The sequence below is a fragment of the Vicugna pacos genome, chromosome 14, assembly GCF_048564905.1.
Source record: "Vicugna pacos chromosome 14, VicPac4, whole genome shotgun sequence".
In the NCBI taxonomy this organism is placed as follows: domain Eukaryota; kingdom Metazoa; phylum Chordata; class Mammalia; order Artiodactyla; family Camelidae; genus Vicugna; species Vicugna pacos.
The window spans coordinates 9,310,624-9,326,603 of record NC_133000.1 but is presented as its reverse complement, the minus strand read 5'-3'; the positions used below and the strand labels follow the sequence as shown (position 1 = coordinate 9,326,603).

General features: G+C 32.4%; 1 protein-coding gene across 6 annotated transcripts in view; it reads right to left on the bottom strand.

Moving 5' to 3' along the window:
- Positions 1-15,980, bottom strand: part of NBEA (neurobeachin) — a 540,106-nt gene that overhangs the window by 417,477 nt on the left and 106,649 nt on the right. For all 6 annotated transcript variants that reach the window (XM_072976118.1, XM_072976119.1, XM_072976123.1 and 3 more), the window contains exon 11: positions 9,099-9,207. In XM_072976118.1, coding sequence (XP_072832219.1) covers positions 9,099-9,207 — 109 coding nt within the window. The remainder of the gene's footprint in view (positions 1-9,098; positions 9,208-15,980) is intronic.

Here is a 15,980-nt window from a genome sequence, read left to right as displayed (position 1 = left end):
AAAATAAAGTGACCCTATCATTCCAATAAAACCTTTCTTGCAAAAGATAAAATTGAGCTGCACAGGGATGAACGCAATGCATCTGGCTTTGCATAAAACCTCCCCGGCCTTTCAAATCCATTATTTGAAAAAGCAGATCTCACTCTCCTAGAAATACTGTCCTTCCTTGGCATACGTGACCCTCATATTACTCTTCAGCATCTTTTGTTTAAAAGATGGAAACTACTGAAGATTATTTCTTTGGCCTTCTCTTCATAAATACACTCTCCCTAGATTATATTTTTATGCTTCTACAGCTTTATATAACCCTATCTCTAAGCTAAGTACTCTCATCAAGAATTTTCAACTACCATCACCAATATATAACCTATCATCGATGGTAGTTAGATAAACAACAGATTTCCCAAAATTCAAACCAAACCTTCAAGCTGCACTGTCCCATACAGTAGCCACTAGCCAAAGGTGGCTACTGGGCCCTTGACATGGAGCTAGTCCTAAGTGATATGTGCTGTAAGTGTGGATGCACTGGATTTTTAAGGTTTCGAATGAAAAAAAATAATGCAAAATATCTACTATTCTTTTTGTTGTTAAGTTTATGTTGAAGTGATAATATTTTGGATATACTAGTTTAAATAAAATATATGATCAAAATTGATTTCATCTGTTATTTCTTATCAGAAAATTTTAAATGACATATAAGGCTTGCATTATATTTAACTAGACAATGTTACCCTAGTGTATAATTTCAGAGAAAATATTATAGTGGAACTGCTCTTTATAAAAACTAGTAATTCAAACTCAAATATCAAATATATCTTCCTATGAAAAAATTCTTTTTTGTTAGCTAGTGATCTTTTTGTAGTATCACCATCCTCCCTAGGGTAAAGAATCACCTACCACTCAACCCTAAAGCACAGGTAACATCCCATCTTTATCTCCAAGATCCATGGATTAAAGTCCAAGTATCAGTATAGGATGAATTAAGATCCAAAAGGGACTAAATTGTCTTACCAATTTTATTTCCCATATGACCTGTTTACATTCATCATGCTCATAACAAGGGCAACTCAATAAAATTGACCTACACGTGCCACGCATTTACATACCTCCACATAAGGGGTCACAAACTCAAATGACTACGATATGCAAGTGGTTAACAATAATGTATGAATTAGGACAGGAGACAATAAAGAGTAGTGAGGCCTGCCTAAGGTACTTAAAGGAAGTAAAATTCAAAACTAAAACACTTTTCACTGAGTCAAACAAAATATTTCTTTGGGCCAATTTCATGTGCACACCAGGCTGCTTCACCACCTTTCTCTATCATGCTCCTTCAACTTGTAAAACCCTCACATCCATTTCCTTTTCTTTAAAGGCAGAGTTCAATGCTTTTCATTTAGTCCCTCAGAAAATATGCATGTTGAGCACTTAGTATTTGCCACGTACTCTCCTTGGCATTGTAAAAAGAGCAGTTAAACAAAACTGAGGAAAAAAAATCCTGTCCTGGTAGAACTGACATTCTAAGCAAAGAGACAGTAGAGAATTACAGCAAATAAATAAAAGGGCAAAATATGTAACATATTAAATATGGTAAGTGCATAAAAAGAACACGAAGTGGATAGAAAATCTGTGGAAAGGTGGTTTTTAACCTTTAGCCTTTTTAAGGTTTTACTGAGAAGGTAGCACTTAACTAGTTTGAAGTATGATAAGGCTGGCAATGATTTTGTGCTAGCAGCTGTGTGTCTGACAAAACATGATGGTGAGTAGATATGCAACAGTCCTACAAAATTCAAACCAAGCCTTAGATCATAACTTCACATGAAAATTTCCTAAGATGGAGGAAATGACGCTAACAAATAGCTGTTATTAAAAGGGGGACAGGAGACAAAGACAAATGTTTGAGCTAAAAAAAAGCAGATAGGGCCCTCACTTTAAAGGAACTTTAGTGAAAAATAATACTTTTAAATTCTAAAATATTTTATTTATGGATAGGAGAATAAAATTAAATAAGAGAGCACGGGTTATTTTAACCTTCAACCAGCTCCTTCACTAGAAATGATTTCATATAGCTTATCTTATACATTCTATTTTTATTCAGTAATAATGATTTCAAGAACATTGTATAATACATTCTACTTTCATGCTTAAAACCCAGAAATAGAACAGTTAGAACTTGTTCCTAAATAGTGTTATAGATCAGATTTTAGCCTATAAAAATTGTAATGTGTTTGTAAACAAAAGCGATATAAAATCAGACTGACCATTATTGACACATTCATTTCAGGAAGTAATTCATAATCTGGAAACAAGTTTTTAACTTTCTCCATATTACTGAAAAATATGCTAGAGTCATCACATGAGGGCTTCCGTATTACTAAAAAATTTCCATTTTTTTATAGCAATTAATGCTGTTGGTTAACAATTTCTAATTCTAAAATTGATCTTCAGGAAATGTTTTTCTAAAATTGTTTTTTTAATTGGCCAACTCAAAATCCTACCAGGCATAAAGTGAATGTTCACTTCACTAGTATGTCACTTTTACCTGTAAGTATGTAGTACTTATTCCTTCTGCATTGTATTACTGTTAGTTACTCACATATCTTTCTTTCATGATATGAAAAAGGACACTATCTTATTCATCTTTTATCCATAAATCTTCAGTAAGTGTTTAACTGAATTCATGTCAAATTCAAGAATAGAGTAAGAACAGAAGAGGTAAGACGAAACTCAGATTAGAAGCGAATGAGAGAAGGATGTTCATTTCTGTTTTCATGTGTTTACTGTGCCTGCTTTAAAATATTTTTAATTTTGATATTTGGTTTCATTTTTTCAAGTAAAGCCATTTTCAAAAGAAATTTATACTTGGACAACTTACATTTATAAATCTGTAAAGTGTAAGCTATGGAATTTAAACTATATGACGTTACTTTGTGTGATAACAGTACATAATTTGCAAAAAGTACTATATAAGGTACAACAAAACATATTTGGAAGTAGAATCTGAAAAGCTAGAAAAAACAATTATATATAACATCTACTCCTGAAGTAACTAAACCAAAAAGGAGCAATGGATTTTACAGAGAGAAATTGTTACTCAGTAAAAAGAAGTCTTCCCATACTTACAGCAGCCCACAATGGAATGAATGCATTGCCAGAAATACTCATTTTTATTAGAAATGTTTTCTATAGAATTCAATATGTGTGTGTGTGTGGGGGGGAGAGAGAGAGAGAGAGAACATGCATTATATATTAAGCAAAGTGTGGGAAATTTTAATTAGTAGAGTTATATCTAAAAGTAGCTGATCTTCATTATCCATTTTGCTCCTCCCAGGACACCAAGATTGAGGTCCAAAGAGCCTAACCCAATGTGAATAACTTATGGGTACTGTTGTTCTCTGGCAGGGGAGGGCAGAGGCAGACAGCAATTAGTTCAAAGACCATCATCAAACTTTTCATGACAACAGTTGGTTCAAAGTAGGCCAAGACCTAAGCTGATCAATCAAGTTGGAGGGAAGGACCTTGTTCAGTAATTGGGAGAAAGACGCTCTCTGTTTCCATCTGGACGTGAAGGCTTATAGAATCAGATCCACCTGGCAAGCTTGTATGTAACCACAAAGGATAGTAGCTATAGCAAAAAATCATTACTGCAGACAGCAGAGCAGAGATATTGAAAAAAGAAAACCTGGGTCTCTAATGATATAACTGAGACTCAGACAACCAAACCCTGAAGTCCAACTCACTAGATATGTTTTGCTGACTGCACCGTTCCACTTTCCAATCTTTCCCACCCTATTTCTGTGCTGGGGAGACTCCCTTGTCTACTGGCTTCCAGTTGGGTTTGACTAGTTGGAGACTCCAGCGGGAAATTAAAGGATAGGAAGAAAATGATGTTTGTGATTCATTTCCCTGGTGTCACCCCTTCAGGTCAATACACTGTATTCCTTTATTAAAGACCACACTTCTCCTGTAGTTACAATAACTTTCTATATGAGTTATGCTAAACATTCACTCCTCTCATCTCTTCAGACTTTGCTAATTTCCCTTAATGGTCACAACTTTTTAAAGAGCCTTGCATCAAACTCTTCTTGAGTTTGAATGTGGCACCTGTTTCCTACCAGGACTATAAATGATAAGCCACCTATGGCTAGACCTCCAGTTACATTAGCAAGCATGATTCCTTAATGTTTAAGCTCTTTGAATCAAATTTTTGTTAACCACAATAACAAATAATAAGTGCATTCAATTACCTCTAACTTTTTTTTTCAAACTTACATTCTGGCAAAATAAAACAAAACAAAAACATCTTAAAAGTTTTTCATGAAACAATCTAAATGTGATGAATAAGGAGGCCACTCATTAGACTACCTTTTTGGTAACTAATTTACATCTTCTAAGACAAGGAGATAAAGCTAAGTGACAACTAACCATTAACTTGTTTTTAGTTGATGATAGAATAAAAAATGGAACCTTATCTATAATATTTACCTGGCAGATGATTATTTAGAAATAAAAATCTGTGGACATTAATCTGAGAAAAATGAAAAAGGTACTCTTTCTATGTAAGCAGATAAAAATGCAAGTGCTTTTCATTTATTTAATTCAATTTAACAAACATGCATTGAAGGAGGCACACTTTTAGGTGCTGAAGATACAGCAATAAGGTAACAGAAAAAATATGGTCTCTGTTTTCATGAAGCTGAGGCTATATTCAAGTGGAAGGAGGCAATAACAAGTAAAAAATGTCAGACTGGTGCTGTAAAAAATTAGCAAAGTAGGGAGACAGTCATTGATGGTTATCAAAGGAGTACTATTTTATTTAGAGTGATCAAGGAAGACTTCTTTTATAAGATGTCATAAACAAAATCCTGAATGAAATGTAGAATCAAGCCATGTGGCTATCTACAGAAAGAGTGACCACAGCTACAGAAAGAAATGCAAAAGTCCCAAGATGAGCACATGCTTACAATTTTAGTTTTTAAGGGAAAGGCCTGCAAAGAGGCCTTTGTATGGTCAATATGGCTGAAACAGAGAAAGAACGAATGAGAATGGTAAGAGATGATGTCAGAAGTAAGAGACTTATAAATTTACTTTGAGAAGGATGGATTAGTAAGATTTGAAACATCTTCAGAGGACTAGTCTGATTGCAAGTCAAAAATGGACTATGGGTAACTAGTGGTGAAAGATAATGATAGCTTGAACAAAGATGATAACAGTATAGAAAGGAGTAGTAAGCAGGAAGTAGTCATTGATCCTGGATATGTCTTGATACTAAGACAACATAATTTGCTGCCAGTATGAATTTAGTGTGTGAAAAAGAAGAGTCAAAAAGAATGAACATTTTTGGTCTGAACTACTTGTTGGATGGTAATGTTAGTATCTAAGAGAGAGAAGACTAAGGGATGAAAGATTTCAGAGGAAAATCAAAGGTAGCAGCTTAGATAATTTAGATCTGTGAAGCTTATTAGACATCCAAGTGGGGCCAAATATGGGGACTGAAATTCAAAGGAGAGGTTGTAGTTGGAGATATACATTTGATAAGTAGTATTTACAGAATAAGGAAAGCTAACGAAATGCTAAGCTCAATTAAAGTGTAAACAGAAAAGTGAAAAGGTTTCCAGCAGTCTTTAGAATTTAGAAAGAAGAGAAAAACTACTAGGAGAGAAAAAACAAGGCCAAGGAAACAGGAAGAAAGCAAAGAAATAATGTTGTCACAAAATACAACTGAAAAAAGTATTTCAAGAAGGAAAGAATGTTAAACTAAAATGTTGCTACAAGGTCAAATAAGATGAAGACTTGAGAATCATAAGATTTAAGACTGTGAAGGCTATTAGTGACACTGACGTAAGCCATTTTAAGGGAATAAGGATGAAAGACTGATTAGAATGGAAATGGATCTCAGACTATACAGGATTCCAGGAATATAAGAATACTTAATTTCAAAAATCAACTAATGTAAGTCATTAAACTAAGGAAAAAATGTAGAAGTATCATAATTATCTCAAAGTAGAAAAAGCATTTGATAAAATTCAGCATCTGTTTATACTGATAAAACACTTAGCAAACTTGAAATAGATTCTTTATATGATTTTTAAAATATACAAAAAGTAATCTACAACATATATTATACCTTTTTCTTTTATTAAGACTTTGCCCATAAGATCTGGAACAAGACAGGGATGCCCAATATTACAATTTATATTACACACTATATTGGAAGTCTTGGTGCAGTAAGTCAAGGAAAAAGACATTAAAGGAATAAATATGAGAAAGGAAAAAATAATTCTCAGATGGTATGCCTTTTCACAAAGAAAAATTTCTGAAGAATCTACAAACTAGTAGAATTAATAAAATAGTAAAATTGGTATATAAAAGGTCAATATAAGCACAAATTGTATTTCTATGTACCAATGACAAATTAAAAATTAAAAATTTTAAAACTTCAAGTATGTACGAATAAATCCAACAAAAAGAGAATTTCTTATACAGAAGACTAACAAAGAGACCTAAACAAATAGAAGGATATATACTAAGTGCATAAATTAGAAGATTCAGTATAAAGACATCAACATAATGTAAGGACCAAAAAACAGCCAAGGCAATCTTGAAGAACAATACGGCTAGATGAGACACTATGAGATAGCCACATGTACTAAAAAGCTATACAAATTAAGACAGTGTTGTATTGCCTCAGAAATAGGAAAAAGAAAACCTGTACCAGATTCTGGAAATGATCCCACTTACATATGGTGACCTGATTCATGACAAAGATTAGATTAGATACAGGTGTGGTAGAAAATCATCTTTTTGGTAAATGATACTAGGTTAGCTAGATAAATAAACATGGTAAAAAAAAAAGCCCTTTGATTCTTATACCTCATGCTATACACAAAATTAAGTTTTGGGAGAACTGTAAATTTAAATGTGAAAAATATAACAAAATTTTGAGGAAAAAGTAGAACAGACTGATGGCTTTGGGAATACATAAGAATCTAAAATGGACTAATCATAAAATAAACTGAAAATTTGACCTACATTAAAATTAAGGACTTCTGTTCATCAAAAAACACTGTTAAGATAGAGAGTGAAACGGCAAGTCACAGAAAAAGACATTTGTGATACATCCCCAATAAAGGACTCATATCCAGAATACATACAGAATTCCCAGGAATCAAGGAAGACAACTCAGTGAAAATGACAGACAACCTAAATGAAAAAGGGCAAATACTCCAAACAGGCATGTAGCAAAAGAACACAGGCAAAGGACAACAAATACGTGAAAATGCTCAACCTAACTTGTCATCAGGGAAATGAAAACTAAGATATAATGTAATTCACAGAATGGAAGACTGTCTTGGCAAATCATATATCTAATAAAGGATCAGTATATAAAATAAAAATCTCCTACAACTCAATAATACAAAGAAATATCGCAATTTTTAAAAATGGTCTTCTTAATAAACATTTCTCAAAAACTACATAAATAGCCAATAAGCACATGAAAAGATGCTCAACATTATTAGACATCACAGAAATGAAATACAAAAATGATAAACCATTGATACCCACTAGAGCTGCTGGAAAAAAAAAAAAACAGGTAACAACAAGGGTTGCCAAGACTATGAAAAGACTGGAAGCTTCATACACTGCTGATGGGAATGTAAAATTATAGAGCTGCTTTGGAAAACATGTGGCAGTTTCTCAAATGGATAAACACATAGGTACAGTAGGCCCTAACAAATCAATTCATAGGTATCTACCCAAGACAAATAAAAACATGCCAGCACAGAAAGTGTAAAAGAATTTCCACTTTAGAATTATGCTCGTAAATCCTCAGTAAACTGATGAAAAGTACATTCAGGAGGTAGTTCTGGATAGCTATCTTGTCATGCACAGCAGCTTTACAAAGGTATTTCATAATACCTAATTCACGTAAAATATAATTTAACATAACTCTTCTAACTAATTCTTAATATTCCAGATATAATAGGAAAAGTTTTTCATGATTAAAAAAAAATAAACCAGATTGCCTTAATGAAAATCTTAGTAATGTTGCTGAGAAAATACCTCAGTTAAGAAATGCTGCCTATCATTGATCTACTTAATAATCTACCACTCCTCAATCACCAATCCTTCAAGAAAGAAAAGTACTTGTTTCAAGAGAAGACGAGTTAGAGGAATTTCAAATGTAGAACAATCTGAGGGGAAAATTATCTCCAAAAGCCCTCTAAATTTTATTTCCCAAAAATAAGTTTACTCCTCTTAGTTGAGGTCTCAGGGACTTCTATTATTTGTCAAATAGTTCCATTTACAGAGCAGCTGAATGTTAAAAGAGCTAACTGGTAAGAAGAGGTTTGGGAGCACTAATGATCGTGATAGATCTTTCTTTAGGAAAAAAACACTTTTATTTATGCAATCTCACTTTAATTTTTGAAGGAAATTACATGATACAACCAAACTCTCAATAATACCATCATCAGAAATTCAGCACTCATTACCATAATGGTATATAGTTGAGACTAAAGCAAAGAAGGTCATTAAAATAACAGGGCATAAATGACACAACATGGGAAAAATTCAAGTGATCTAATGTGTATTGTTTACACTATGTATTGACTTGAAAAAAAGCCATTTTAAATATTCAAATATATCAAAATCAGATACAAAGCAAAAAATGTTTCTGTTGCTACAAATTCAGATTCTTTTACGTATTAACTGAAAAAATAAAGCTAAAACAAATTAAATCCATTTAAACTAAAATTCATAAAATTTGGAAGAAACTTAGTTTAAGTATAAAGATAGTAAAGAAACAATTAGAAAAAAGAAGAGAAAATACAACTTTGAAAAAAATAAATAAAATAATTTTTCTTTACTTTCTGTTTTTACTCAACATTTCTTAATTACACAGATTTCAAACACTCAATATAGTTCAATGTCTACACATAGTCCAAGTGCATAATACAAAAATATCTGTGCATTAACCAACAACGTGGCCTCCGCACAGTCAATGGAAAGGGAAACTATAGAAAAAATATAATTAGTAATTGTCAGATGTCTATCTGTGAAGGCTACACGAAAAATCATCAATACATATCACTTACCTTTTCAAGTAAGTAGCCAATGACTAAAAAGCCTTTTCCACCCAGCATCTGTTCTTGCATGGCTACTGAACTTTTAAGTAGTTCAACCAGGAATGCCAAAAGAGTAGCACTGCATGTAAAGTACAGATAATTCCATTATGTAATCATCAAATATTGATCATAAACATAGTGTTTCACTTCAGTATTTTATTATCCCAAAACGTAACAACCATACTCAAATCTAAATGCTATTTTGCTATCATGACTTATTATGCAAGAAAGGATTTTCTCACAAGCAGGAGAAAAATAGTTTTATCTTGTTAAAATTACACATTATATAGAAACATAACTGTAGAGTTTTTTTTAATATTACAAAGTAAAACATCAAAGTTTACCTCTGCATACATATTCCCTACTTCAAGTAAACCTAACATAAGAAACATACCCACAAATATTGTACCTCTCCACAATAAATATTATCATAACATTCTTTTGAAGAACACGGTATCTCAGAAAATTTTAAATATGTACACATATTTAAATATTGCTTTGGAAGAATACATCTATTTTTTAAATAAACTTTTCATTTAGACCTATGTTTTAAAAACAACATATATTTTTAAATATCCAGAGAAATATGCAACATGTTACTTATGTTCATATATGCCCTCAGAAAAGTTCATGAGAGCGAAGAAAATAAGATGATTTATGTAATACTGAAATAAAAAGTGGCAATTAATTACACAATGTATACACAAACACATAAAAGCAAGCAAAGATATGTGCCAAAGATAAAGTACTTGATATGTCTATTGAATAAAGGAAGAAACAAAAGAAAAATAAATGATTGCATTACATTAAGCTTTGAAAATATTACTTCACAAAATCACATAGAACAATTTTCAACCAGCAGAATTGATACATGACAGCATTCCTCATTAAGAAAATATATAGTCCTTCGCTGTAGAAGCTTACTGTAGTTTGTAACAATAAGTGACGATAAGCCAGACTTTTTCAACAATTAAAATAATATCCATTTATTCTGCGTTATAATGTACCCCAAACTGTCTATTTACATTCACATAAACTTCTGAATACATTTTAAATGCACACTCATCTCTATATGAAATTAAGAAAATCTGGTAATGAGAAAAACCTGAAAATTATTAAGGCTTAAAAGGAATCTAACACTATTCTATTTTCCGAAAGCATTCTAGCTCTTCAGGTTTCAATAGGATTGACAACACTTTTCTCTGATAATGCAGCTATTCATGTTCAAATCAGAAATATTCTCATTAAAAGAATCAACAGGAAAATTAGCATCATCCTTATTATTATAAAAACTGATAGCTTAATGGATTACATGATATCAGCTAGAAAAATATAGTATATATCTGTAAATAAAGTACTTCATTACAAGAAACTAAAATTCAATTATATTAACTGGCCCTATATCTTTGAACCACAAAATAAACCCCAGTAAGCTAGTATCGCAAATCAATTATAATCTTTTACTTTGTCTCAAAGTCAAAGATAGACGTTTAGAAGAAAAACACAGCTACCAAGGAATGCCTTGGGATTTTTTTTTAAATGTTTCTGTAAGTAAGAACAGCTATTAAGCAATCTAGTTCATTTTACATGAATTATGTCAATAGTCAAAGCCACTCCACAAATAACTGCTTCAACACTATTACACATAATACTTTCACCTAAATGTCTGAAAAGAATAAAGAAAACTACTGCATAGAGATTACACAATTTCCTAACCTGCTCACGGAATTCTTACCTACACCTGAGTAGTGATTTAGGGGGGAAGATGACTAAAACTCCTAAACATCAGCACTGCGCAAAATTAAGACTAGAAATGCTATGGTCCCTATAGTCCATGAAAAAAATGAAAAGAAAATTTTTCTTACAATAAATTACCCTCCTGTGTAGAACCATACAAAATGACAAAGATGCTGTGGATTTTCTTATTCTTTTATGTCAGAAGGACTGCTCTTTCTCAAATATCTAATGAATTAACTCAGATTTCTAAACACAGTGGAGTTCCATTGCACAATCAGAAATATTAATTTTAGTGTTCTAAAATATTAACATACGACTATCCATATAATGTTAATTTCACTTCAATTTTAACTACAAAAACCACTAACAAAGTATTTTTAATATATACCTAAACCCAATGCAATAGCAATACTACATCTTTTCAGAAAATCTTTAAAAATAGGTATATTTGACATGGTGGACTTAATAGTAAATAGATGGCCATCTTCGAAGAGGTACATTTTCAAACATAATTTAACAAACTTACCAGTAACTAAAATGCATCGGATTGCTGCAGGGCTCACAATAAACTTGCAAAATTCTGTGTACTGCCATACAAAATTTCTCTCCATTCTTGCCTATTTCCAACTCCCCTAGATACAAAGGCAAATATAAAGGATACTTCAGCCCATTCCTATATCTCCTACATACCACTTCCTGTCTAGACACATCAGTTCATCTGCAGAGGATCTAAATATATAGGATAAACTAAAAAGCAAGTATCTGTATCAGCCCAAACTAGTATACACAACATAGAACATTCTCTTGAAAAGTATAGCAATACCTAGAAACGGATTTTCACCAGAATATTCTACTTAAAAGACAAAACGTATACTGATTTTTATCTCATTAGTAAAATTGCTAAACTTTTCAATAGACAGTACTATAACATATGTTCTGTAAGTAGCAATTCTACTTCAAGAATGGTTAAGGGTTTTTAATCCTGTCTCCTTTTAAGGAAAATGACACTAATGATCTATAGGATTATTTCTTCAAAATAATTACCATCTTCCAATTCTTAATAAGCTTCAATTAAATTAAGAAATTATATTTATTTCAAATATCATACTAATAAAGGGCTAGACCTTAAGGAAGGAAATAATATAATATTACCTCTAATGACTTAGCATATTTATAATCTCTCCAGAGCTTTCTGGTCCATATTATTTAAGAATTACCACAGTAGTCTTGGCCCACAAATACCTGAGAATATTTAATAACTGTGTATGAACATGATTCATTTTTGTTCCTAATGGAAAAATAAGTAGAAAATTTAGGATCCATTAAAATTTATGTAAATATAGATTTTGACTTAATAGTAATATAAATTTATCCATTTCAATTTTTTAAAAACAACTAATGGAGATAACTCATGTAATGTGATCCCAAAAGTTTTATTATCTTTGAGGTACTTTATTATTTAAAGGTGGAAAATATCATAAAGACAGACCTAAGTTACAACCGAAATGATTAAGATTGAAAATATAACCTACATTCAGTTCAAAGGCAGCTCTTTGCGTACAGAAACTGGCTTTTCAATTTGCTTTGTACTGAAACAAACAAACTACCTTAGCTAGATGGGCTGTTTAAATATATTTAAAAGGATGGAATTAATAATGCAAAACTCGAAGATTCCTCCTGAAATTCAACAACTTCTCTTATATAAGGGTGTTTTTAATCTCTCAAGAAACATTACAGGCAAAATAATTGTCAGAATAAATTAAGGAATAGATTAAATTCCAATAAGGTTTTAAGTACCAGTCAAGGGGGAATTTTTTCTGACTTTTTCATAAGGTTTCAACTCTTAGGTAACTTAATTTAGTAATTTAGTATTGAGAAACACTGAAATCTTGCTAAAATGATATAATTCTATCTAATTCCACAGTTTCTTTGCTCTTTCTTTCACTACAAACTCTTCCAAGATCAGAGTGGTCATAGCAGTAATAAAACTGTAAAAGAAATCAACTCAGGTCCATACTCAAGATAATTTCATTCTCAACCTAATTAATTTCCAGTGATGTTCAAAAAAATCTCACAATAAGTTAGAAGAGTTAAATTCCTTCACAGTTCAAAATTAGAAAGGTCTAAACCAAAAGTTTCTAACTGCGGGTACATTTAGCTGTCACTTTTAGACAATGTATTCCTGAAGATGCTATCTGAAAACACCACTGCCTAACTGCCTACCTATGCAATAAACCCTAATACACAAACTGTCACATTCATCAGTTCCGACATCAAGTGGAGATACATGCCGAAATAAGTAAAATACATTTATCTGCAGAGTCAAATAAGGAAAACAGTGAAATGCAGTACAGTAAAATGTGAGGACAGATGAAATACACTGGGTAGCACATGAAATTACTAAGCCTCCCTTAGCCATAAAATCTCTCCTCAGTAATTTCTACCTTTTCTTTCAGCCTGATGAGGAGACAGGTGGACTCATAACTGAATTGCTACCACTGTCATGGCTACTTAAGGACATTTTCTAAAGGCCCTATAAAAATTTAGTCAGGCTATTATACTTTTATACTTTCCTTTATCTGGTAATAGAGTTTATGTTTTATCAGCCTATTTCATTTCTAACAAAATATATTATAGCCAAAAAATAGACATTTATAAAATTGTGACTGAAATGTGTCAAAATTTGTCTTAAGAAGGAAATGAAATTTTAAAATTTGTACACGTAAAGGAATTAATTCCACATCTTTTATAACATCATTATGTTTTGGAATATAGCATTTATCAGTATTTACATATTTTGACAACCAGTCTTTTGATCAGCTCTGTTCGTGGTTCTCTATAAATAACCAATAGATGTTTATTAAAAGGCTCCACTGTAAGAGAAATATCTCTCAAAGGCTACTAGTTTGTAATTTAACCCCAGCCAACAATCACTTACAATGCTCTAAATATCGAAATCTTTTTACAAAGGCTTTTTGAACATGTTACAAGTGACAGTACCACTATAGTAACCATGCACACATGAGAACTTTAGCAATGTAAAGAAACACCTAAGAAGTTCAAAGTTTCAAAGAAAAATAGAGACAGGTTACAAGAACAAATAGGTGATGGCAACAATATATGCATACTCCAATTAGGATTATTTTGCTAGTATAAAGTACTCATACTACTTTAAGTGTATAGTGTTACTTGATAGTAGATTTGAATTAGTTGGAAACTCCGTGAAAATACCTTAAAAACTGGGGGAAAAGTACAACTGATTATGCCGAGAGAGAGAAAATGGAATTATATAAAATGCTCAAAGAGCAAGGCAATAAACAGAAAACAAGAAAAAAAAAGGTAGATATTAATCCAATTATATTTATAATCAATTTGAATGTCACTGTCTAAATGCACCAATTCAAAGACAGAAATTCTCAGAGTGCAGAGTGGACCAAATAACACAACCCACCTATTGTCAAGAAACTCACTTTAAATATAAAGTCATCAATAGATTAAGAACAGCATTACATAATTATAAAGGAGTCAATTTTCCAAGATGACATAACAATTCCTAAAGTGTATATACCTAACAACAGAGCATCAAACTATGTAAGGTAAAAATTGCTCTAAATTTAAGGAGAAATAGGTGAAATCACTATCACAGTTGGAGATTTCAGTATCTCCCTCAGAGATGGACAAGTATAGTAGTGTACTGATAAATAACACATGGGTCACAGAAGAATTCTCAATAAATATTAAAATGTTTTGAATGAAATGAAAATGAAAACACACCTTATAAAAATGTGTGAAATAAAATGAAAGGAATAATTGCTGGGAAATTTATAGCACTGAATGTTGTGATATATAGTGATTTATAGTAAGAAATATACATAATTGCTCCTGGTCCCCATTTCTGGCACAGATATCCTAAAACCCCTGAAATTTCCTAAGGGACAAGAGCAATAAAAGTCTTTTGCCATGTTAATGAAGTGACTTTTGGAACAGCTAACCATATACTTACAGGGCTGAAACTTTCAGTCCAGCCCCCCTATCCGCACATCTACCTCCAGGGAGGGGAGAAGGGCTGAAGATTGGGTCCAGTTACCAGTGGACTATGATTTAATCAGCCATGCCCATGTAATGAGGCCACCATAAAAATTAAAAAAGAAAAAAAAACAGACATGGTTGGGAGATCTTCTAGGTCTGCGAATATATAGAGGCACTAGAAAGGTGGTGTACCTGGAGAGAACATGGACGTTCCCTGCCCTCTCCCCATAACTTGATTTATGTATCTCTTCCATCTGGATGTTCAACTGTGGCCTTTATCATATCCTTTTACAATAAACTAGAAATCCAGTAAGTAAAATATTTCTCTATGCTCTATGAGCCACTCCAGCAAAGTAATTGAACCTAAAGAGGGGGGTAGTGGGAACCCCCTTCTTATAGCCAGTCAGTCACAAGTACAGGTAACAACCTGGACTTGCAACTCGAACCTCAAGTCTAAGGAAGAGGTTACTGGAACCCCCATTCTATAGGCAGTCAGTTAGAAGCGCAGGTGATAACCTGGACTTGCAACTGGTATCTAAAGTGAGGAGGACCAGTCTTATGAGACTGAGCTTTTAACCTGTAGAATCTGATGCTATGTCAGATCTGAGTGTCAGAATTAAGTCAAATTATAGGATACCCAGCTGGTGTCACAGAGAATTTCTTGGTGGTGTAAGGGGAAACCACACCTTCACACACTGAAATTGGGTGCTCAGACCTCTATAATGCATATTAGAAAAAATTTAAAATCAATAATCTAAATTTCCACCTTAGAGAGGGTAGGGGTATAGCTCAGAGGGCGGGCTTGGTGTGCCCGAGGTCCTTGGTTCAATCCCTAGTGTCTCTGTTAAGGATGGATTAATTAATTAATTAATTTCCACCTTAGGAAACTAGAAAAATGAGAGAAAATTTAAGAGTAAAGAGGAAGCAGAAAAAGAAATAATAAGAATTAAGAGTACAAATCAAAAAAACTGAAAACAGGTAAATCAGTAGAGAAAACTGTTAGAAACAAAAGCTGGTACTTTAAAAATATTAATATAATTGATAAGCCTCTAGGTCAGGCTAACAAAAAAAATGAACAAGATGAAA